A 24086-nucleotide genomic window follows, 5' to 3' on the forward strand; every position below is an offset into this window, starting at 1 on the left:
TTACCCAATCTGCTCCCGACATTAGAAAAAACTCCAAAAATTAGATTCTGGCCCTCAAACCCCACAACAGAACTTAATTAACCTCACCTTCAAGGTGTATAATAATAGAGAAGTGTTGCAATTACTTGCCTCTGCTGTGAGAGAAACCCCAACCACATCTCCAGCACACTAGAACTTCAGAACACCTAAACCGCAGTGGCCAGGTGTTCCTCCAGGACCTCCTCCCCCAGGATCTTGCTTCAAGTGCCAGAAATCTGGCCACTGGGCCAAGGAATGCCCACAGCCCAGGTTTCCTCCTAAGCTGTGTCCCATCTGTGCAGGACCCCACTGGAAATCAGACTGTCCAACTCACCTGGCAGCCACTCCCAGAGCCCCTGGAAATCTGGCCCAAGGCTCTCTGACTGACTCCTTCCCAGATCTTCTCGGCTTAGCAGCTGAAGACTGACACAGCCTGATCGCCTTGGGAGCCTCCTGGACCATCACAGATGCTTTGGGTAACTTTTACAGTGAGAGTAAGTTAGTCCCCTTCTTAATAAATACAGAGGCTACCCGCTCCCCATTACATTCTTTTAAAGGGCGTGTTTCCCTTGCCTCCATAACTGTGTGGGTATTGGACAAGTATAACCCACAAGTATAGGACACCTCTACTCCCTCCTTGGTGACTGATCATACACCCCTTATTATCCCATTAAAACCTAATCACCCTTACCCTGCTCAGTGCCAGTATCCCATCCCACAGCATGCTTTAAAAGGATTAAAGCCTGTTATCACTCACCTGCTACAGCATGGCCTTTTAAAGCCTATAAACTTCCTTACAATGTCCCCATTTTACCTGTCCTAAAACCAGACAAGCCTTACAGCCTTACAAAATCCCTTATCAACCAAATTGTCTTTCTTATCCACCCCGTGGTGCCAAACCCACATCCTCTCCTATCCTCAATACCTCCCTCCACAACCCCGCATTCTGTTCTGGGTCTCAGACATACTTTCGTTACTATTCCTTTACACCCTTCACCCCAGCCTCTTCGCTTTCACTTGGACTGACCCTGACACCCATCAGGTTCAGCAAATTACCTGGGCTGTACTGCTGCAAGGCTTCACAGACAGCCCCCATTACTTCAGTTAAGCCCAAATTTCTTCCTCATCTGTTACCTATCTCGGCATAATTATCATAAAACACATGTGCTCTCCCAGCTGATCATGTCCGGCTAATCTCCCAAACCCCAATCCCTTCTACAAAACAACAACTCCTTTCCTTCCTAGGCATGGTTAGTGCGGTCAGAATTCTTACCCAAGAGCCGGGACCGCGTCACGTAGCCTTTCTGTCCAAACAACCTTACTGTTTCAGCCTAGCCCTCATGTCTGCGCGCAGCGGCTGCCACTGCTTTAATACTCTTAGACACCCTAAAAATCACAAACTATGCTCAACTCTCTACAGTTCTCATAACTTCCAAAATCTATTTTCTTCCCCCAACCATGCTCAGGACAATGCTTATGCTGATAAGTTAGATAAAAAAGCAGCCATCAAAAGGCATCAGATCCCATCGCTCAGGACAATGTTTATGCTGATAAATTAGCTAAAAAAGCAGCTAGCTTCCAACTTCTATCCCTCATGGCAGTTTTCCTCCTTCACATCGGCCACTCCCACCTCCTCCCCACTGAAACTTCCACCTATCAATCTCTTCACACACAAGGCAAATGGTTCTTAGACCAAGGAAAATTATCTCCTTCCAACCTCACAGGCCCATTCTATTCTGTCGTCATTTCATAACCTCTTCCATGTAGGTTCCTCTTAGAACCTCTCATTTCCTTTCCATCCTAGAAATCTATCCTCAAGGAGATCACTTCTCAGTGTTCCATCTGCTATTCTACTACCCCTCAGAGATTGTTCAGGCCCCCCCACTTTCCTGCACATTAAGCTGGAGGATTTGCCCCTGCCCAGGACTGGCAAATTGACTTTACTCACATGCTCCGAGTCAGAAAACTAAAATATCTCTTAGTCTGGGTAGAGGCCTTTCCCACAGGGTCTGAGAAGGCCACCACAGTCATGTCTTCCCTTCTGTCAGACATAATTCCTCGGTTTGGCCTTCACACCTCTATACAGTCTGATAATGGACCAGCCTTTACTAGTCAAATCACCCAAGCAGTTTCTCAGGCTCTTGGTATTCAGTGAAACCTTTATATCCTTTATCGTCCTCAATCTTCAGGAAAGGCAGAACAGACTAATAGTCTTTTAAAAACTCCTCACCAAGCTCAGTCACCAGCTTAAAAAGGACTAGACAATACTTTCACCACGTTCCCTTCTCAGAATTCAGGCTCGTCCTTGGAATGCTACAGGTTACAGCCCATTTGAAGTCCTGTGTGGACACTCCTTTTTATTAGGTCCCAGTCTCATGCCAGACACCAGACCAACTTAGACTGCACCCCAAAATACTTTCATCCCTACTGTCTTCTGTGTAGTCATACTCCTCTTCACCGTTCTCAACTACCCATAAATGCCCTGCTCGTGTTTACACTGCTAGTTTACACTGTTTCTCCAAGCCATCACAGCTGATATCTCCTAGTCCTTGGGCACTCTCTAATTAGATGTCCTAGGTCCTCCCAATTCCTTCAAATAGCTGTTTTTTCCTCCTTCTCTTACCTTGTGTCTTCCATTTAGTTTTTCAATTCATACAAAACCGTATCCAGGCCATCACCAATACAAATGTTTCTTCTAACAACCCCACAATATCGCCCCTTACCACAAAATCTTCCTTCAGCTTAATCTCTCCCACTCTAGGTTCCCACACCGCCCCTAATCCCGCTTGAAGCAGCCCTGAGAAACATCGCTCATTCTTTCTCCATACCATCCCCCAAAAAACTTTCGCCCCCCCAACACTTCACACTATTTTATTTTTCTTATTAATATAAGGCGGCAGGAATGTCAGGCCTCTGAGCCCAAGCCAAGCCATGGCATCCCCTGTGACTTGCACGTATACGCCACGTATCGCCACCATGGCCTGAAGTAACCTGAAGATTCACAAAGAAGTCAAATTGCCCGGGCTCCCTTACCGATGGACATTCCCCCCACCCATAAAAGAAGTGAAATGGCCGGTCCTTGCCTTCAAGTGGATGATTATCTTGTTGAAACTTCCCTTTTCCCTGGAAAGCTCCCCACTGAGCACCTTGTGACCCCCAATCCTGCGCACTAGAGAACCCCCCTTTGACTGTAATTTTCCTTGACCTACCCAAATCCTATAAAACGGCCCCACCCTTATCTCCCATCTCTGACTCTGTTTTCGGACTCAGCCCGCCTGCACCCAGGTGAAATAAACAGCCATGTTGCTTACACAAAGCCTGTTGGGTGGTCTCTTCACACGGACACGCGTGACAGAGGACATCAGGGCTAGCCTCGCCAAGGGATGATCCCTGTAGCAGATTGGTCAGAGTGGTGGGAGAAACTACAGGGAAAGGAGCAGGCCTTCCGAAAAGTCGGAAGGCTCTGCATAGGTTCAGGGGAGAATAAGCTGAAGGCAGCTGTTCTCCGACCCTGAGGCAGAGGCAAGGAGTAGGTACCAGGAAGCATAGGGGAATTTATCCTAAACAGGCTTGTTTACTTACATTGACCAGCAGCTGACCTTTGATCATCCAGGGGAACAATAACGTTAATTACCCGCAGATTGTGTTTGCTCCAGGCTTCAGCATTATGTCTGTACTGAATAAAAGCAAGCAGCTCCAGCTGTTCCCCTGGTCACTCTCTGGCCACTAGTGCCGAGCAGTGCCCTAGCTGCTGTTATACTGCATACCTGCGTCTGAGTACTCGTTTCATCCATCGCTCGGCCAGGGTCTGTGGGACAGACCCAGCAGCCGGTGCCCTGTGTGAGGAATGCTGCCACGGATCACGACGGAACGCCCAAAAACGAAGGTGAAGAGACAGCGCGGTAAGTAATTGGTGCCCGTTCAGGATTTCCAAGTTGGAGGGAATTTTCAACCTAGGGTTTCATCTTGTGACAACAGTTATCAGCTCAACAGCAACACTATATGTGAGTATTGAAACAGCTGCTTAAAGCTAGCAGAGCCTCGGTCTCGGAGGCTTAATTAAGGGGCCTCATACAAACTGTTGTTTTCAATAACCCATGGTTCCTGGAAGAAGGCATGTTAGACCAAAAGCTCTGGGAGCAAGTGGGGGGAAATCTTAAATGACATCACGCACAAGGGCAATGGGTCCCAGTAACATCTGTAATGTTAAGGGCCTTAGTCAGGGCTGCTTTGGCCCCACTCTACACAGAAGAGCCTAAAAAGGAAAGGGAAGAGGCACCATCACCTACCTCACCACCTCCTCCTCCCTCAGCCCCACTGTTACTGGGTAAAGGTGCCACAGAGGAGACAGAGGTTCCCTGAGCCCCCTCCACCAATAAATTGGAATAAAAGACAAGGGATACACGGCAGTTATGGGACCCTGTCTTAGGCAAGCGGCATTAGAAGGGGAGCTCTTGGCCTGCCTTGTGATGCAAGATCCACAAGGCAATCAGGTATATGAGCCCATCACTTTCAACACCTATAAAGAGATAAGGAAAACCATTAGAGGAAACAGCTGCTAGCCCATTACAAAAGGATTAATTGAGGCCATAGCAGACAACTTCCATATGACCCCATGGGTCTGGTCAGTGCTAGCTCAACTACAGAGGCCAGTCAGTACCTCGTCTGGAGGGCAGAATATGAGTTGTGTGAACGACAAGCCAACCAGAATCAATTGGCTGGGCAAAACACATGGGTCACTCGGAAACAGAAAATTGTTGGCACTGGAGAAGTGCACATAGCCAAGCAGAGTGCACGCCCTCTAACATGTCGCGATTTGGAGGGAAGAAAAGCAACTATATAACCTCTAATCATGCCCATCCCTGTTCATCTTTGGGAATGGCTATTAACCCAATCGGAGGGGGTGGGGGTCACTGTGCAGAGCCGTTTCTAACAGTGGCCACTGTTGTAATTCCTGCCCTACCCCTGACATGACTGTCTCAAGATCCAATTCAGGTAGAACAGTGACCTTTCAAAGGGAGAGAAATTACATCAAACCCATGTGTTAATTGAGGAACAATTAAAAGCCAACCATATAGAACCAGCAAACAGCCCTTGGAATTCACCCATTTTCGTCATTCCCAAAAAGTCTGGTAAATGGAGACTTTAGCATGACTTACATGCTATCAATGCTAATTCGCAACCTGTGGGGCCCCTTCAACAGGGGCTCCCTTCCCGGCAGTGATTCCTCGAGTTTGGCCTATGACTTAAAAGACTGCTTTTATGCTATTCTTGCAAAACAGGACAGATAAAAATTTACGTTTACAATACCAGCTATCAAAAATGAAAGGCCAGCTCCCCAATTTCATTGGAAAGTACTTCCTCAAGGAATACTGAACAGTCCTACCATGTGTCAGTATCATGTAAATCAGGCTTTGCTCCCCAGTAGAAAAGAATTTCCTAACTGCAAGATCATCCATTATGTGGATGACATCTTCCTGGCAGCCCCGACAGAGCCAATACTTTTTTGAATTTATATGCCTCTGTCAAAAAGAATACACACTTAAGAGGCTTAATCTAGCACCTGAAAAGGTACAGATGTCCTCTCCTTGGAAATATCTTGGATATGTACTAACATCCCAGTCAGTAAGACCTCAGAAGTTTAAACTGAATACCAACAACAGTTTTGTTTACTTATGTTGACCAGGAGCTGACGGTTGATCATTCACGCAGGTGTTCCTCCTGCAGGGGGAACAATGTTAATTACCTGCAGATTGTGTTTCCTCCTGGCTTTCAGCATTATGTCTGTACTGAATAAAAATAAGCAGCTCCAGCTGTTTGAGGCCACTCACTCTTTGGCCACTAGTGCCCAGCAGTCCCCTAGCTGCTCTTAAACACTGCATACCTGTGTCTGAGTACTCCTTTCAACTGTTGATCAGCCAGAGTCTGCAGGACAGACCCGGCAGATCCCCAAGCCCAGGTGATCCGGGCTAGAAAGGGGAACTACAGCAGGTTGGGGAGATGCATGTGTCTGGCTTCTAGGCAAACCCAAGAAAACCTACACCCTGCTTCACCTGCAGGAAGAGTGAAGTTCTTCACCAAGGCCAGAAAGAGATTTCTATAATTACTTCAGTAAAGAAGTTTCTTATTTTTGAGACGGAGTTTTGCTCTTGTTGCCCAGGCTGGAGTCCAGTGGTGCGATCTCAGCTCACTGCAAAGTTTACTTCCTGAGTTCAAGTGATTCTCCTGCCTGAGCCTCCCGAGTAGCTGGGACTACAGGCGCACACTACCATGCCCGGCTAATTTTGTATTTTTAGTAGAGATAGGGTTTCTCCATGTTGGTCAGGCTGGTCTTGAACTCCTGACCTTGTGTGATCTGCCTACCTTGGCCTCCCAAAGTGCTGGGATTACAGGCGTGAGCCACCACCCCTGGCCAATAAAGATGTTTCTAACAACAATGTTGGGTGCAAAGAGACTTTTAAAAAAAATCTTGGCATTTTGATATAGGTAAATCTGTTGCTGGTGCATTGAACTTACAACAAAAGATCCTGGCAACCTAATGGGTCTATACAACAAAGGGATTATCACATCTACATTCTAGAATGCCTGACCAATGATGTTGAATAGATAGTAAAGGATTTCTAGCTTGAATCTTTGATGTGATAACAGCAGAGCAATACCATAATAGTTTTCACACTTGTATTTTTGGTTTCTTTAGAAACAGCAATAATTACATAGTAGTTTGATGGTTTTTCAAGCATTCTATAGGTTTTATTACTTTTTTTTTTTTTAGATGTGATGACTCTATCACCCAGGCTGGCACAATCACAACTCACTGTAGCCTCAACTTCCAGGGCTCAAGTGTTCCTCCTGCCTCAGCCTCCCAGGAATCCGGGACCACAGGTGTGTGCTTAAAGTAAATTTATTATCTTATTCTCCTGTTTCCCCAAACTTTCCCGAAATGTTTTTCTTTCCCGCCCTTGCGAATCCCTTCCATTTCTCAGTTAAAGGACAGCACCATCCACCCACCTCGCCCAAAGCCGAGCTCTGTATTAATCCTCATTGGCCAAATCCCTCCTGAAATATGAAAGTGAAACAAAGCCCTGAACCCTCCCTCTGATTTTGGAAGAGAAACCCCGCCAGAGGCCGGGTCCCGCTCCCCACCGGGCGGACCCGATTCCAGGCGCGTTCTGGTGACCGGCCCTGCTCGGGACGCTGCGCTCGCCTGGTGCGGGGCGGGGTTCCGGCGCAGTGGCGCCCGCCCAGCCCCCGGGGCAGGGAGAGCCTAGAATCCGGAAGCACAGAGTGCGAGGAGCGCGGAGTCGGGGAGCGCCGGGAGCCGGCGGGATCCTCCGGCAGGTGCGTGGGCGCGGCGGGGTCGGGGTCTGCCAATGATCCCTGTCGTCCTGGCCAGGAAGTGCCCCGTGTGCTCTGCGCGGCGCCTTCTCCGCCAGTGGCTGCGCCCTTGTCCTGCGCGGCGTCGGCGCTGTGGGCCTGATGGCGCTGTGAGGCGTGGGGTGGACGAGCTAGTGCAGCCAGCGCTGTCGGGGAGGGATGTTGCGGTCGTTCCGCTCAGCCCCGCAGCGCAGCTCAGGTGACGAGAAACTGGGTGCGGTGGGGGGCGCCCACCGGAGCCGGCACTCACACCAAGTCTCCGGACCCCGGGCGGTGCGGTTCGCGGTAGAATGTGCTGTTTCTTGTTTCGTTTATGCCAAATGGCCTTCTTTCCTAAAGTTAGGTTTTAAATGGTGCAAAAGTAAGGTGGTTTGGTGAGTAATCAGGAAGTACCATCTGACATCGTGAGTCATTGGGAACACCGTGATAGAAACAATGTGTTTGTTGAGGTCCAAAGTTGAAAACCTCTAACTCAGTTAAGTAATTCCTGGTGGGAGGGCCGAATGATTCACCCAGGGGTCGAGTTGGTAGATCTCAGCTTCTAGAAAACCAAGGCGCTGCTAAATATTCAAGCCCAAGCCCTTTCGATTCTGGACTGCTGAATGACAATTACATGACAATAGCCAAGCAGAGTGCTATGATAAAGGGGAAATTCGCCCTGAGTATGTGCGGGTTGCAGATTCTTTCATTACATCTGACTTGATCATTTGTTAAGTACACATTTGGTCCTGTCTGTGTGCGTAGAGCTACTGTAGGTCATAGCGGTGGAAATAAAAGTAGTACCTTTGTTGTTTAAGGGTTTAATAATCCCATTAGGGAGGTGCATTACTGATGCCATTTGGGTCCAAAATGCAAATAGTGTCAGAAGGCTTTTCGGTAATCCTGGGCTTTAATGGATGCATGTGAGAGTTTTTAGTAAGCAAGCTTTTATTGAATGCCCACTGTATATCAAAAGTGATCTTAGCGTGCGGTGACTCACACACTTTGGAAGGCGGAGGCTCTAGAATCAAGGCTACCCAGAAAGGGACTCTTCCGGGGTTTTGCCAGTGCTAAAGACAAAGACCTGTGAAGCAGGAAGCCCCTTGATTCCACCTACACCAATGGTTTGTGGATAGAGCAGCCAGGAGTTTGTGAGGGGGTGTGCTGAGGGTTTCTTAGGAACCGGGGCTGTGCCCTGCTGTCTTTGGATGGAAGATACTCTGTGAATGCTATTTTGGGAAGAAGCTGGGAAGAGGGACAGGCTGGAGTGACTGCAGATTTGCCTTAGAGAATAACCAGCCCCTAGCCCGGTGTCTGCCACATCTCATGTCTACGTAATCAGCGCTGATGAAAACATGAACTCTGTGTTTAGAGAACATTTTGAAACAAGGAAGAACTGGTGTCGCGTGTCGGTTAGGAGCTGTTAACCCAGAAGAGGCCTGGCTTTTTAGAGAGACTAGAGATGAATCTGTGGAAAGAGAGAAGTCAAGGCCTGACTTGAGATTTCACGAAACCGAAAGTGTGCCTTTCCATACCTCCCACGCAGCCACAGGTGCTAAGAGCAAACTGCAGATTTATGTTTAATATGTTTTTACTCTGGGCCGGGCACAGCAGCTCACACCTATAACCCCAGCACTCTGGGAGGCTGAGGCAGGAGGATCGCCTGAGCCCAGGACTTTGTGACCAGCCTGGGCAACATAGTAAGACCCTGACTCCAAAAATTAGCTGGGCATGGTGGTGCAGGCCTGGAGTCCCAGCTACTAAGGAGCCGGGGGTGAAAGGATTGCTGGGAGGGAGGTTGAGGTTGCAGTGAGCTGTGACAGTGACCGCACCACTGCACTCCAGCCTGGGATACACGGCCACACCCTGCCTCGAATAAAATAAAATGTTTATACTTTGATTTCACAGCTGTGTGTATGTACTTAATGCCACCGAACTGTACACTTAAAATGGTTAAGATGGTAAATTTTATCTTCTGCATATTTTACCACAGTGTTTAAAAAGGTAAAAAATGTTTATACTCCTTGATTCAGTAATTCCACTTCTGGTCATCAACTCTAGGGAAACTATGACAGAGATGTGGCCAAAAAATATATGTACAAACATTTTAATTAAAGTGTATTTCTAATAGTGAACACTTAAGTAACCAAGTATCTGATGACTTGGGGAACGATGAAATAAACGCAAAGCTTATGTAACCACTAAAAACACCTTCAAAGAATATTTACTGACATAGGGAGGATATCACTAAAAGCTAAATAAGCTGTGAAGGTGAAAGTCCTATTTAAAAAGTAAAATAAGAGCAACTGGCTATAACATTAAATAGAGAATATTCGGCCGGGCGCGGTGGCTCAAGCCTGTAATCCCAGCACTTTGGGAGGCCGAGGCGGGTGGATCACAACTGTCAGTGGAGATCGAGACCATCCTGGCTAAACACGGTGAAACCCCGTCTTACTAAAAAATACAAAAAACTAGCCGGCGGGTGGTGGGCGCTGTAGTCCCAGCTTACTCGGAGGCTGAGGCAGGAAGAATGGCGTGAACCCGGGAGGCGGAGCTTGCAGTGAGTGAGATATAAGCCAGTGCACTCCAGCTTGGGTGACAGAGCGAACTCCATCCAAAAAAAAAAAAAAAAAAAAAAAAAAAAAAAAAATTATATCATATATATATATATATATATATAGAATATTCATTTAGAGAATACAATGATACAAGAAAGAATAATACCAGAAAAAATATTAAAATATCAACAGTGGGGGCCAGGTGCAGCGGCTCATGACTGTAATCCTAGCACTTTGGGAGGCAGAGGTGGGTGGATCACTTGAGCCAGGAGTTCGAGACCAGCTTGGCCAACGTGGTGAAACCCCCTCTCTACTAAAAATACAACAATTAGCTGGGCATGGTGGCACGTGCCTGTAGTCCCAGCTACTTGGAGGCTGAGGCATAAGAATTACTTGAACCTGGAAGGCAGAAGGTTGCAGTGAGCTGAGATCGTGCCACTGCACTCCAGCCTGGGTGACAGAGGGAGACTGGCTCAAAAACAAATAAAATCAACAGTGGGGTTATTTCTGGATGGAGGGATCAGGTGCTTTTTTAAAAACAACTTTATTGATATGTACAACTATTATATATCCGAAAAGTACTATTTAAAAATGTACTGGGGTACAATTTACATACCATTAAATTCACTCATTTTAGTTGTATAATTCAATACTTTTTTTTGTTTTTTTTTGTTTTTTTTTTTGAGATAGGATCTCTGTCACCCAGGCTGGAGTGCAGTGGCATGATCACAGCACACTGCAACCTTGACCTCCCAGGCTTAAGTGATCCTCCCACCTAAGTCTCCTGAGTAGCTGGGACCGTAGGCATGTACCACCATGCCCAGCTAAGTTTTCTACTTTTTGTAGAGATAAGGTTTTGCCATGTTGGCCAGGCTACTCTCAAACTCGTGGTCTCAAGCGATCTGCTCCACTTAGTCTCCCGAAGTGCTAGGTTTACAGGCATGAGCCACATTGCCTGGCCCAATTCAAAAATTTTTAATAATTTAGCAAGTTGTGTACCGTCACCGCAGTCTAGTTTTGAGCATTCCCATCATATTAGGTGCTTTTTATTTTTTCTTCATAGTGATTAACTTTTAACACAAAAAAATTGTTCAAACTTTGATTCAATAGTTCTGGTTAAGTATTATTTTCTAAGATGGCTGTTGGAGATGGAAACAAGGATTTGCACATAAGGATGTTCATCATGGCTTTTTATGATAACAAAAATTAGAAATGATTTAATTTTCCAACAATAACTCATTTACAGTCCATATCTGATAGTCTCAATTAAAAATGTTTTCCAATAATATTTAATGACAAAATGCTAAAGATGCTAACTGATAACAGCAAGATAGGTAGTATGATTTCAGTTTTGATAAAAAATATAGTCTGCGGCTGGGCGCAGTGGCTCATGCCTATAATCCCAGCACTTTGGGAGGCTGAGGCGTGTGGATCACTTGAGGTTGGGAGTTCGAGACCAGCCTGGCCAACATGGTGAAACCCCGTCTCTACTAATAATACAAAAATTAGCCAGGCATGGTGGCAGGTGCCTATAATCCCAGCTACTCGGGAGGCTGAGGCAGAAGAATCGCTTGAACCCCGGAGGCGGAGGTTGCAGTGAGCCGAGATCTCACCACTGCACTTCCATCTAAGTGACAAGAGCGAGACTGTCTGAAAAAAAACAAAGTGTTATAATACATAGACCTAGAAAAAAGCCCGGAAGAAAAATGCAAAACAAGATGCTAACGTAGCCTTAGGTTTTGAGATGTTTTGTTTTGCTGTTATACAATTCTGTATTTTTCACATTTTCAGCAGTGACCATGAATCACTTTTCCAGGAAACACTTTTTAAACAGGTCAGAGGATTTTACACATCCAGGACCCATCTGAAGGTGGGGTTGAGCAGCCACTCCATGTCAGCCAACCTTAGCAGCATAGGTGGGGGTGCAATATCACATAGAGACTGTCCTGGAAATTACTAGAGTCATTAAAGGCTTTTAGTGGTTTTGTGTGTGTTGTTTTAATTGTCAGAGATTACATCGACTAGCATAGATTAACCTAAATAATGTGGTGTAATCTCTTTTACAGTACCCCTCATTTCATCCCTCCTATCTATGCACAGATGCTAATTATTGAATGTAAGAGGCAGTCAACAAATGAAACTTTTACAAACTAATGTTATGGAAAGGCAGAATTACATCAAGAGACTTCAGTTTAACTGGACCTCAAAAGAAAGATGAAAAAATATGAATCCCTAATGTGTTCATTCATTGTGTCCTGGATGGGGGAGACAGCATGTGGTGAGGAAGGGCTGGGAGTCCCAGGGAGAAGAACTGTAAGATATAACAGCATGTGTCAAGACTTGGAGGGAAGCTGTGGGTTTCTTCCTCCTGATGAAAAAGCCAGTGTGGCCAGGAGGGAATGAGATAGCTGCTGGCCTTGAACCATGATAAGCAATTTGTATTTTATCTGAAATGTAATTTAAAACCAAAAACCAAAAACCAAGATTCCTTAAGTTGCAATGTGGAGAAGAGATTGAACCACAGGCGCAACAGGAGTGGGAGCCAGTCAGGATGAGAGGGCCTGGGCCAGGATAGCAGCAGGAGGGACAAGTTCTATAGATTGGGGCTGTATCCGGGGCTGTGATGGAAGAGATACAACTGGCAGAAGGAGGTGGGGGTGCAGGGAGTCAAGAATAACACCCAGTGGTTGTCTCCAGCCAAGAGGGGACGAGGAGGCCTAGGCTGGGGATGTGGCGCCTCTGTGGTACCAAGGAGACCCAGAAGTGAGGTGTCACGGAGGCACTGGCATTGGGTCCTCAATTGGGAGCCCAGGGAATGGGCTCCAACACAGGGCAAAGGTACTAGGTAGGGCGGCGCCTCCGGCCTGTGGGAACAGGAGGTAAAAGGGCAGGCAGAGCAAACGAGAAATGCGGAGCCCAATTGCGGTGCAGGGCTGTGGGCTTGCAGCGACTCAGCTTAGTCCCAAGACGCGCGGGGCGGCAGCAGAGAGCCCGCCCTGCCTACCCAAACTAACACAGGACCTGGAACCGCGATCCTCAAACTAGTACAGGACTTGGGAACCGCTATCGCGAAACGGCAGCTTACTTTGGGGGAGCCTGTTAGACGTGACTCCTTGCTTTTAAAAATTGGCAAATACTGGTCTGGGCAATATGGTGAAACCCTGTCTCTACTAAAAATACGAAAATTAGCCAGGCGTCTTGGTGGACACCTGTAATCTCAGCTGCTTGGGAGACTGAGGCAGGAGAATCGATTGAATCCAGGGGGTGGAGGTTGCAGTGAACCAAAATTGCACCAGTGCACTCCAACCTGGGTGACAGAGCGAGATTCTGTCTCAAAAAAAAAAAATTTACAAATACTTAGTGGAAATTAAACCCAATTTTTCACCATGTTGTATTAATTTATTGTTAAATACACATTTCAATACAAAATTGAGAATGCATGGTATAGGAAATGAATTAAATTAACCCAGGCTGGGTGTGGTGCCTCACACTTGTAATCCCAGCACTTTGAGAGGCTGGGTTTGAGCCCAGCCTGGTCAACATGTGAAACCTCGTCTCCACTAAAAATACACAAATTAGACACGTTTGGTGGTGTGCACATGTAGTCCCAGCTACTCGGGAGGCTGAGGCAGGAGGAGGCTAAGGCAGGGGAATCACTTGAACCCGGGAGGCGGAGGTTGCAGTGAGCTGAGATTGCACCACTGTGCTCCAGCCTGGGTGACATGAGTGACATTCTGTCTCCCAAAAAAAAAGAACCCAAATGCAGAATATATATGTGTGTATACATACACATACATATTCCATTTAAACATAGTTGTATATTTTTATTACCAGTTGTTCAGTTTTTCCCCAGAATGGCCTAACAGAAACTCACATAAAGAGTCTTTTTGAATGCATAGAATTATGTATTAAAAAAACCAGGGTTTCACTATCAAATAATGTTAATTTTTTATTTAGAAATAAATGGTTCCATGTTCTGGAGTCACACACTTGATCTGTAACTGACATCTGTCATGTTTTTTTAAGATGTATATTATGAGCCTGTACAAAGAGATTTTTGGTGTTGTAATATCAATCATAAAAGCTAGAAATGATTCTTAAACCAACACATATTGCAAGCTAGGATATTATTCAGCTTTTGCAATGTTCAACTGGTAACATGATTATAATATCTTTCTTAAGATAATGCCCAATTTTCCCACAGTTTGCTTGTATAATCTAAATTCACTGTCAATTACATTTACTTAAGAGAGAGTCCTTGAAAACTTTTTTCCTACAGGATGATGATGGGAATCTTTGCAAATTGTATCTTCTGTTTGAAAGTGAAGTACTTACCTCGGCAGCAGAAGAAAAAGCTACAAACTGACATTAAGGAAAATGGTGGAAAGTTTTCCTTTTCATTAAATCCTCAGGTATTTCCAAATGTCATAAACTACAGTATATAAAACATCGCGCATTTGGGGAACGGGGTCTTGGTTAGAAAAGGAAGCAGAGATTAGCAGCAGGAGAGAGTGAGCTACTCAAAGTTCATCAGGAGAGACTGTGACATGGCCCATTGGGAGGCTGGGCCCCGAGAGGCAGAGGAGGCCCAGCCCTGTCCTCTCTCTCTTCCTTGAACTGCAGGACAGTCCCACATGTCCTGTGAAGCAGGATATTACTAGAGCACAGCCAAATATGAAAATAGAATTTCAGACCAGCCATATCTATTCTTGAAGGAGAAAAGTCATAGTGCACAGGATTTGCAAAAAGTGCACTGTCGCCACTCACCAGTCTGTCAGTGCTGGAGTGATCCACTGGTAAGCCAGGTTCCTGGGGGCAGAAAGAAAGACATGCAGTGGAGACTCATCTTCGCAGTGTAGCTTGTGCTGTTTGTTTTGTTCATTTAAAGGCTGCAGGAATCTACCTTCTGCCTCTGGAACTTGTAAGCCTGGCAGTTCAGAATAATAGGATTTTACAGCTGGATGAAATCATGGAAATAATTCAGTCTAACCTCTTTTTTTAAACCACCTCACTGTAAGAAGTAAAAATAGAAATCCAAAGGCTCTAAGTGCCAGACTGGTCTGTCCCTGTCCTCTGCTGTTCCCTCTGCTGACGAATTGATGAGCTGACTCAGCCTGCCCCTCCCTGGGCCTCAGCTCTGGGGCTTGGCCAGAGTGAGCCTCATCTGTTCTGTGAAGTGTGCTCAACTTCAGCTGAATACCAGAAATGCAATGTCCCTGTTTACTTCCAATTCAGGTAGAATTGTATATACTTCCCTATATGGCTTCCCACACTGAACTGTCTCACCATCTCTGTGGACAGATGAATAATTCATGCCTGCTCTCCCTTCTCAGTTTGTCTTCTGTGTGGAGAACTGCCAACATGGTCTCTCCTCTTTAGAAACTCACATACTGTGAGTGCAACCGTGTGGAAGTCCATGTACATAAACATGTGAAATGCGCATCCCAGCTCCTGTAGAGAAGGAGGCAGCTCTATATGTAATGATGAGGAACAATTGCCAAGATAAATTCAGTGGAAAAGCCAGCGCGGAAGAGGCTGAGTAGCACGCTGCCATGTGTCTATGCACAGTGTAGCTCTACAGGATTTGTGAGGAGCAAGTGACAGCAGGTGCCTCTGCAGAGAGGAACTGGGAACAACAGTGAGGATGAAGTTAACATGTCATCATTTTTATTTTATTTTTTAGCTATTCTACAATGTGAATTTACTGTTTATTAAAAAATAAATAAAATTATAAGATGGGCATAGTGGCTCATGCCTATAAACCTAGCTGAGATGGGAGAATCACTTGAGGCTGAGAGTTCAAGACCGGCCTGGTCAACATAGCAAGACCCCATCTCTACAAAAAAAGAAGATTTGTAAAAATTACAAATTAAAATAAATAATGAGTAACCTCTGAACCTCCGTTTCCACTACTAAGAAAATAATTGACCAAGTGCACAAAGATGTGTACATGAGGATAGTCATCACAGCATTGTTTACAATAATGAAAATTTACAAATAACCTCTAGGGTTAATCAATTATGGTACATTTGTATCCATATTCTTTAAAACAGTTGATTTTAAAATGTTTGTGTAACTAGAAACTTTGTTATTTATAGAGGTTTTAGAAATTTGAGAAAATGATCACAAACTACCTCAAAATAAGACTTTTTAAGGGTGAAGATTACAGATACAAAAAACTTACTGAAATGTTGTTTTTCCTGATGCATAATGGATTGACTTTTTTTTTCCTTAGTGCACACATGTAATCTTAGACAATGCTGACGTTCTGAGTCAGTACCAGCTGAATTCTATCCAAAAGAACCACGTTCATATTGCAAACCCAGATTTTATATGGGAATCTATCAGAGAAAAGAAACTCTTGGATGTAAAGAATTATGATCCTAATAAGCCCCTGGACATCACACCACCTCCTGATCAGAAGGCGAGCAGTCCTGGTAGGTATCTCATAGCAAGCGTTTAATGTATCATAGGTACTATAGGACACACTTGGGTTTGTCAAAGATATCATAGACAGAGAATTGACCAGAAATACTACAAAAACAGACTTCTCATTACCTCAGCAAATGGACAGAAAAATAACAAAGGACAAAAGACTACTTTAGGAATAGAAACAGATTTCTTGATATCCAGCCTAGTACGGTCAGATTGAAAATGGCCACAAAACACTGATCATCTCAGAAAACCTGACTGTGATTTTAGCTAGGTTGGGGAAAAGCCTTTGTGTTAAACAGTGATTACTACAACCTAATGACTGGAAATGTGAGGACCAGCATTTTGCTAAAGAAATTTTTTCCAAACAAAAGATTGTTTCCTCAACAGAAACGTATTTTCTTTATAAACCCAGATTTTATTTTGGAAAGTGGCCAAGAAGAAAGCCTTTGGACATGAGAAATGTACTCTTCCTAGTCACATCAAAAATCGAACAGTTCTGATAAATACTAACTTACAGTAAGCACATGGTATGTGTTAGATACCGTAAGGACTTGGCAGGGTAGAGCCTCCTTAGACAATCGTCCAGAAAGGCTGCTGCAGTCCCAGCACATGTCCCAGCAAATGATAGTTACAACAGAAATAGACAAAATAGTAGACTCCTTTCACATTGAAAACATATCGTATGACAGCCAGCATAATTTACTCAGATTCCAAATTACTACAAATACACTGATGATCTTTGGAATCTTGACAGTATAATTAAAACTGGAAAGAAGTCCTCACATTCAGAGTTATTCCTGTATATCACAGTGCTCTAGATGGTGTTACTGTTTCTCTGGACAAAAAGTATGAAGCAAAAGCTCATGTAGAGCCCGTGACTTTCCCTCCTGTAAGCTAGAACATCTCCAGCTCCTTGGCTCGTGATGTGCTGACTCTTGGGAACTCATTCTGATCCTGTGCACTTTGTACTCTTCAAGAGGAAAGTGCCCATTGAAAATTGTACGGCTCTCAGTGAGTTTCAAATAATAACAGATGAGAATTCTCCTGATATGCCTGTTAAGATAGAATTAGAGTATGTTCTCACTATCTTATAATGTTATACCTTCCTCTTACAAATGTATACCTTCCTCTTTTCCCACCGGGTTATCCTTAGATCACCAAAATTGTAACTAATTTAAGGATATATTTATGTATCTTAACAATTCCAGCACTTAGGTTAAGGAAATATAATAAGCCTTTGGGCAGTAAACAAGTGTGCTGTTTGCTTTAATTCTAGAAGTGAAAACAGAAGGTCTGTGCCCGGACAGTGCCACAGAGGAGGAAGACACTGTGGAACTCACTGAGTAATTTACTTCTTTCTGATTCCTAGGACTCTACAGAGTTTGCAAAATCTTGTGTAAACCTCAAGCACAGTATTAAAATTCTGTTTGTAGACTTTTTCGTATTTTAATTTATTTCGTGTATATAACTCTTTAGTGATTTTTTATTTGTCTTTTTCTTCAACTAGTATAGTGATCATTATTTTAAATTCTCAGTATTAAATGAGATTGGGTCCAATTATTAGATTAAAAAAAAAAAAACAACTATTTTCATCCTATTTCTTTCCTGAGCAGCCTTTAGAGTAAAGACAGTTTGTTACTTTTGCCTGATATTTTCAAAAATGGAAATAACAACAGCCTTCCTCAAATGGAGTACAGGAGTCTAAAGTTCGATATGGCTTCTTAAAGCACACGCAAAACATTGGGTTAATTAGGCATAGCATCAATCTTGTTATATTTGTTAATAATAGTGTTTAAAGAGAAGAAAATACAAAATGAAAAGTACAGATTATGAGAAGTCTGACTCCTTCATTTTAGAGAGGAATGGACTATGGTCTGGAGACGAGTGACATAGCTTCGAAGGGTCAGATCCAAAGCAAACACAAGTAGCCCATTCCCAGAGTGCGTGACCCACTTCTTTCTGCCTCTGCCTGTGCTGCGTGGACACCATCTTCCCGTGCAGACGCTACAGTACTGGTATCTGAGCTGGAGAATTATGCAGAGGAGGCATCCAGCTCATTTCAAATGATCTTTTCACAATTTCTGGAACAACTAAGGAGGCCTTAGGGACTTACCATGTATTTTGTAAGGAATCTATCATGTATTTTGTAAAGATGTACAAGAAAAATTTTATGAAATTCTGTTTAACCTAAAATCCATTTAATGTTAAAATTTTAATTATACGCTGTACAAATTTCAGGTTTGGTACAGAGAATGTTGAAATTTCTCATCTTCCTCAAGATTTTGAAGTTGCAAAATATAACACCTTGGAGAAAGTAAGAATCTGATTTCTAGTTAGCAAAAAAAAAAAAAAAACCTGTTTGAATGTCTTCTGAGTGTTTTTCCTATTCGATCATTTTCTCATTGTTTTGAAAAATTATGCATATCCTGAATATCATACACTCCTTAAAATATGAGTTGATTTTATTTGAATATTTTATTTATTTATTTTTGTGGAGACAAAGTCTCACTATGTTGCTGGTCTTGAACTCCTGGGCTCAAGCCATCCTCCCTCCTTTGCCTCCCAAAGTGCTAGGATTACAGGCGTGAGCCACTGCGCTTGGACTTGATTTTTAACAGTCAAGAAAATGTTTATGTTTAGAATTTAATGTTTAAATTTTTAGTATTTATATTATAGAAGTAATGCATGCTCATAGCAAAAATTTTAAATAGTACAAAACATCAATATGATGTTAAAAATAAAAGTCCTTTTCCCTGTTATTAACAGTTTCTTGTATTTGGAAAGGGAAGGTTTGATGCTAAGTATTTACACTATGTTGCATTTCCATTCCTTTTGCATTAGAAAGAAAAACAAAATCCTTTTTTTTTTCTTTTTCACAAAATCATGCAAATGAAAATCAACACTAGTGTCTGGTGTGGTGTCACTCACCTATAGTCCCAGCTAATTAGGGGGCTGAGGCAGGTGGATCTCTTGAGCCCAGGAGTTTGAGGCCATCCTGGGTAACATGGCAAGACCTCTGTCTCTAAAATATATATTTAGATCTAAATCGACTCTAGCCTTCAAAGTGATGCTCCATTTGTATTTTTAGACATGTTAATACAATGTAATTTGAAAATAACATTTCCCTCTTTGATAAAACATGAAAAATGGTATGGTGTAAACATATACAGATCTATTTATGGTATGGCAAAAATATAGGAGGGAAACATATCAAAATATTAATAGTGATTATATTGCTGTCATAGGATTTAGGTGATTTTAATTTTCTTCTTGATACTTTTCTGTATTTTCTAAATTATATCTCTAAATGAACATATATTATTTTATAATTATAATCAACATTTTCAAATGGCACATACAGTTTGATGTTTCCCGAGTGCAGCTTCTGAAAGCACATCCTATTTCCCAGGTGAGAATGGAAGGAGGCCAGGAAGCTGTGGTGGTGGAGCTGCAGTGTTTCCGGGACTCCAGGGACTGTCCTTTCCTGATATCCTCACACTTCCTCCTGGGCCTTGGCATGCAGGTAATGCTGTTTATATTGATTCCTATATGTTTGTTCATAACTCGTTTCAATGAACCAGCCCGCCTCCCAACCTTTTTCTTCTTACCTGGTGTCTTAGCTCAGGCTGCTGTTAATAAATGCAACAGGCTGGGGAGTTTAAACAACAAACATTTATTTCTCACAGTGCTACAGGCTGGAAGTCCAAGGTCAAAGTGAAGCAGGGTTGATTTCTTCTGAGGTGAGGCCTCTCTCTTTGGCTTACAGACAGCTGCCTTCTTGCTGTGTCCTCACATAGTCTTCCACCTGTGGGCCTCTGTGTCCTCATCTCTTTACATGAGGATAGCAGTCATATTGAGTCAGGGCCCACCCCTGTGATCTCACTTAATTAATCAGTTACCTCTTCAAAGGCTCTGTCTCCAAACGCAGTCCCATTGTTGAGGTTCTGGGAGTTAGGACTTCAGCATATGCATTTTGTAGGGGTATAGTTCAGCCATAACACCTGGTAGATAATTTTGCAAAGGGGAAATGTGTTCTCTTTTGGAGTGTGGGAGGTGAGGACCTCACCCCCTGAGTAGATCAGCACAGGGTCCCACTAGAAGGGAATGTTTACTGGGTACAGGGTGTATGGCATTTCTGTTCTTGTTCCACATCACTTCTGGGATATTTTCCTGATATTTACAGCTCTGAAAGCATTCCACTGATACAGTTCATTAAGCACCTGCTATGTACCAAGCAATCAACTAGGGCTGACACTTACATATAGCTTCAATCCTGGCCCTCAGAAATCACTGTCTAGAAAGAAATAACACTCATCGTTACAATCCACTGTGACAGTTCTAGTCCTGAATATATATATGAGGTGTTGAGGGCTCAAGGTCACAGAACCCTGGGAACAACAAGGGAGGCTTGGCAGAGGCCATGACCTTTGCCCTAGGTCAGTATCAGGTCAAGAGCACGGTTCCAATCTAAAACAATCACAATTTACAAAAGTAAATCTAGAATTAATGCCTGAAGTTCAAATAAAACGCTGCAACACCCACCAGGATGCCTTCTCAAGTAGACATTCAGAGTTACAGATCTATCTTTTATTTTTTGCTTTTTCCCTGAGACAGAATCTCACTCTGTTGCCCATGCCGGAGTGCACTGGTATGATCTCAGCTCACTGCAGCCTCCGCCTCCCAGGTTCAAGTGATTCTCGTGCCTCAACCTCCCAAGTAGCTGGGATTACAGGCACGTGCCACCACGCCCAGCTAATTTTTGTGTTTTTAGTAGAGATGGGGTTTCACCATGTTGGCCAGGCTGATTTCGAACTCCTGACCTCATGATCCACCTGCCTTGGCTTCCCAAAGTGCTAGGATTACAGGCATGAGCCACCGCGCCCTGCCTACAGATCTATCTTGGGGCAGGAAACAGTCACTTCTCCGTGGGAGTGGCCCTCACAGAGGTCCACACAGGCTCCAGGAACTTTTCCCTTTGTTCCCACTCTGAGTGTCAGCTCAGGTACAAGAGAAAGAGACTCATATCAGGTGGATGTGAGATCCACTTGGCTTGGAAGCCCTACCCCACAAGAGCCCATAGCTCTTGTAACATTGTATTAGGTTCCGGATGCCCTCAAGGGACATACCCAATTATACGAGTCACTGCTCTCTGACAAGCCCAAAGCTTGGGTTTCCCACCATTGAACCCCTAGTTTCAATGCAATTTATCAATGAGAGGCCACAATTACATAAGCAATTTTGCCTACTATTACAGCTGACATGCCATCTTTATCAGATTTCCATGGGAACAGAGCTAGAAAGCGAATCCACGGTCAAATATGTCCAAGAAGGAGAAGGGGTTTTGTTAACCTTGTACCCTGAAATGTATACTGTATTTTGAGGAGGATTTAGTTGTTTGGGTAAGAAGTAAGTAAAAATGAAGGTGAAAAACATGATAGAATGTGTTGTTTTCTTCATTGAGAAAGAAAACTGTAGCATTGTATAGGCCAGGACATCCCTCACGGAGCCTTCCTCCCTTAGCAAGCCCACGTCTGTGTAGAGCACCCCTTGGGTGAGCCTGGTTTGCTGAGCAGAGAAGCCTGTCCACCTTGATAACAGTGAGCCTTAGCCCGCGGTTCTGCTGAAGAGGATTTTCCAGCTTGCCCTTCTGTTTAATAAAACCATTTTGATGGGAAGCTTCCAAAATTACGTTAAACTCTACCTTCTTCAATGGAGTGACTTCAGCAGGCCCTTCTTTTTTCCAGGTTTCAGAGGCATCCTGCAGCCCCCCATCTGGGAGGGTGGCTTATGGATATCCTGAGTAGTGTGGCTTCCCAGGGGGCCACACCCCCAAGCTAGGGGCTCAGCCAACACCTACAAGGACACCAGGGCTTTGAGCTGGGGCAAGTTCTCCCAGATTCTCCTGGGATTAATGTTAGCATCACTGCCCACTACAGGGGCAGGAGTTTCCCAGAAGAGCAGAAAGTGCCACCTCAATAGGCAGTTTGGGATGAGGGAGGAGCTGGAGCCTTTAACACATGCGCGATTTCATAACTTTCCTGCCTGTCTACTGACTGTGATTTCATTTTCGCTGGGTGCCTGTCTCTAACAGTTCTTCCTTTCTGAAGTATTTTCTTTTCCTCTCCTCCCCTGATTTTTTTTTCTCATTTCCAAAAAACTGGAAAGCCAGATTTCAAAGCTAATCAGAATGGTTTGTAAAGAGTCTATAGACTTGGAAGGAAGCTTTGAGTGACTTTCCAGTGAAACAAATGATCTTTTCTGTCTGCTGTGCATTCTCAAGCTTTTTGCCGTTACCTCCAGGTTTTAGGCTATTAAGAGTTTAAAATTTTGGTAATTCTGGCCGGGCACGGTGGCTTACGCCTGTAATCCTAGCACTTCGGGAGGCCAAGGCGGGTAGATTGCTTGAGGTCAGGAGTTATTCAGGCCAACGTGGTTGAAACTCCGTCTCTACCAAAAAAACACAAAACAAATTAGCCAGGCGTGATGGCGCCTGCCTGCGGTCCCAGCTACTCAGGAGGCTGAGGCAGAAGAATTGCTTGAACCCAGGAGGTGGAGGTTGCAGTGAATTGAGGTTGTGCCATTGCACTCCAGTCTGGGCAACAGAGCGAGACCCTGTCTCGAAAAAGAAAAGAAAAAGCATTTAAAATTTAAGTAATTCTTTGAAAAAAACTAATTTGTAACCTTCTTCATGTCAAGGACCTAATGCTTTATTTATGTTCAATAAAACTAGATGTGTAAATAATTACTGTACTTTTGCTATACACCATCATTTACAGACTAGAAGACAGTTTGCTATAAAGAAAACCTCTGAAGATGCAAGTGAATACTACGAAAATTACATCGAAGAACTGAAGACACAAGGATTTTTACTAAGAGAACATTTCACACCTGAAGCAACCCAGTTAGCATCTGAACAATTGCAAGCAGTAAGATTGATTTCTAGTTTTTTTGTTATTATATTTTTAATAGAAATGTTTTCTCTATTACAAATAAAAAACTGGGCCAGGCTTGGTGGCCCACGCTTGTATCCCAGTAGTGTGGGAGGCCAAGGCAGGAGGATCACTTGAGGCCAGGAGTTCAAGACCAGCCTCGGTAACATGGAGAGACCCATTTCTACATAAACTGAAAAACATTCGCCAGGAATGGTGGTGTGCCTATAGTCTTAGCTACTCGTGAGGCTGAAGCAGGAGGATCACTTGAATCCAGCAGTTTGAGGTTACAGCGAGCTATGATCATGCCACTGCACCCCAACCTGGGCGATACAACAAGACCCTGTCTCAAATAAATAAATAACTGGCAGGAGGGAAGAGGAGGAGTTCAGAAAAGGAAATGTGAACTCCCAGAAAGGCATGGAAGTTGAGTGCGGAATGCGCTTTAGGACAAGCCATGAGACTGATTGCCTGTTTCAGCAGCAGACGCTCCCAGCTTTTGGGAGACCTCTTTACAACCTAGGCCGTGAGTCAAGGGTCCTTAACCCTGACTGCATGTGTTGAATGCCACTGACAGGCCTAGAGCTTACAGGGTGAAGGAAAAAATAGAACAGGAAGAAAAGGGGGTAGGAGGGAATCAGAGAGGAGAGAATGGAGGGAGACAGAGGGTGGATCCAGTGGAGACAGGATTTAGTTACCTGGCTGGGGATGACTCTCCTGGGCTCTAATTAATTATTTCTCCTCACACCTCTGTCCGTTGGCCCATGTGAGTTCTACACAAACTCACACGTGA

At 44.1% G+C, this 24086-nt stretch overlaps 1 protein-coding gene across 1 annotated transcript in view; it reads left to right on the forward strand.

Moving 5' to 3' along the window:
* Positions 1-7269: 7269 nt before the first annotated feature.
* The window catches only part of PARP4 (poly(ADP-ribose) polymerase family member 4), a 94972-nt gene continuing 78155 nt past the window's right edge, over positions 7270-24086 (forward strand). Inside the window, exons 1-7 of the mRNA XM_017852323.1 lie at positions 7270-7356; positions 14209-14341; positions 16165-16366; positions 17641-17707; positions 18603-18678; positions 19774-19887; positions 23141-23290. Coding sequence (XP_017707812.1) covers positions 14210-14341; positions 16165-16366; positions 17641-17707; positions 18603-18678; positions 19774-19887; positions 23141-23290 — 741 coding nt within the window. The 5' untranslated portion in view covers positions 7270-7356; position 14209. The remainder of the gene's footprint in view (positions 7357-14208; positions 14342-16164; positions 16367-17640; positions 17708-18602; positions 18679-19773; positions 19888-23140; positions 23291-24086) is intronic.

The sequence above is a fragment of the Rhinopithecus bieti genome, unplaced genomic scaffold (genome assembly GCF_001698545.2).
Source record: "Rhinopithecus bieti isolate Rb0 unplaced genomic scaffold, ASM169854v2 scaffold_2247, whole genome shotgun sequence".
NCBI classification, from domain to species: domain Eukaryota; kingdom Metazoa; phylum Chordata; class Mammalia; order Primates; family Cercopithecidae; genus Rhinopithecus; species Rhinopithecus bieti.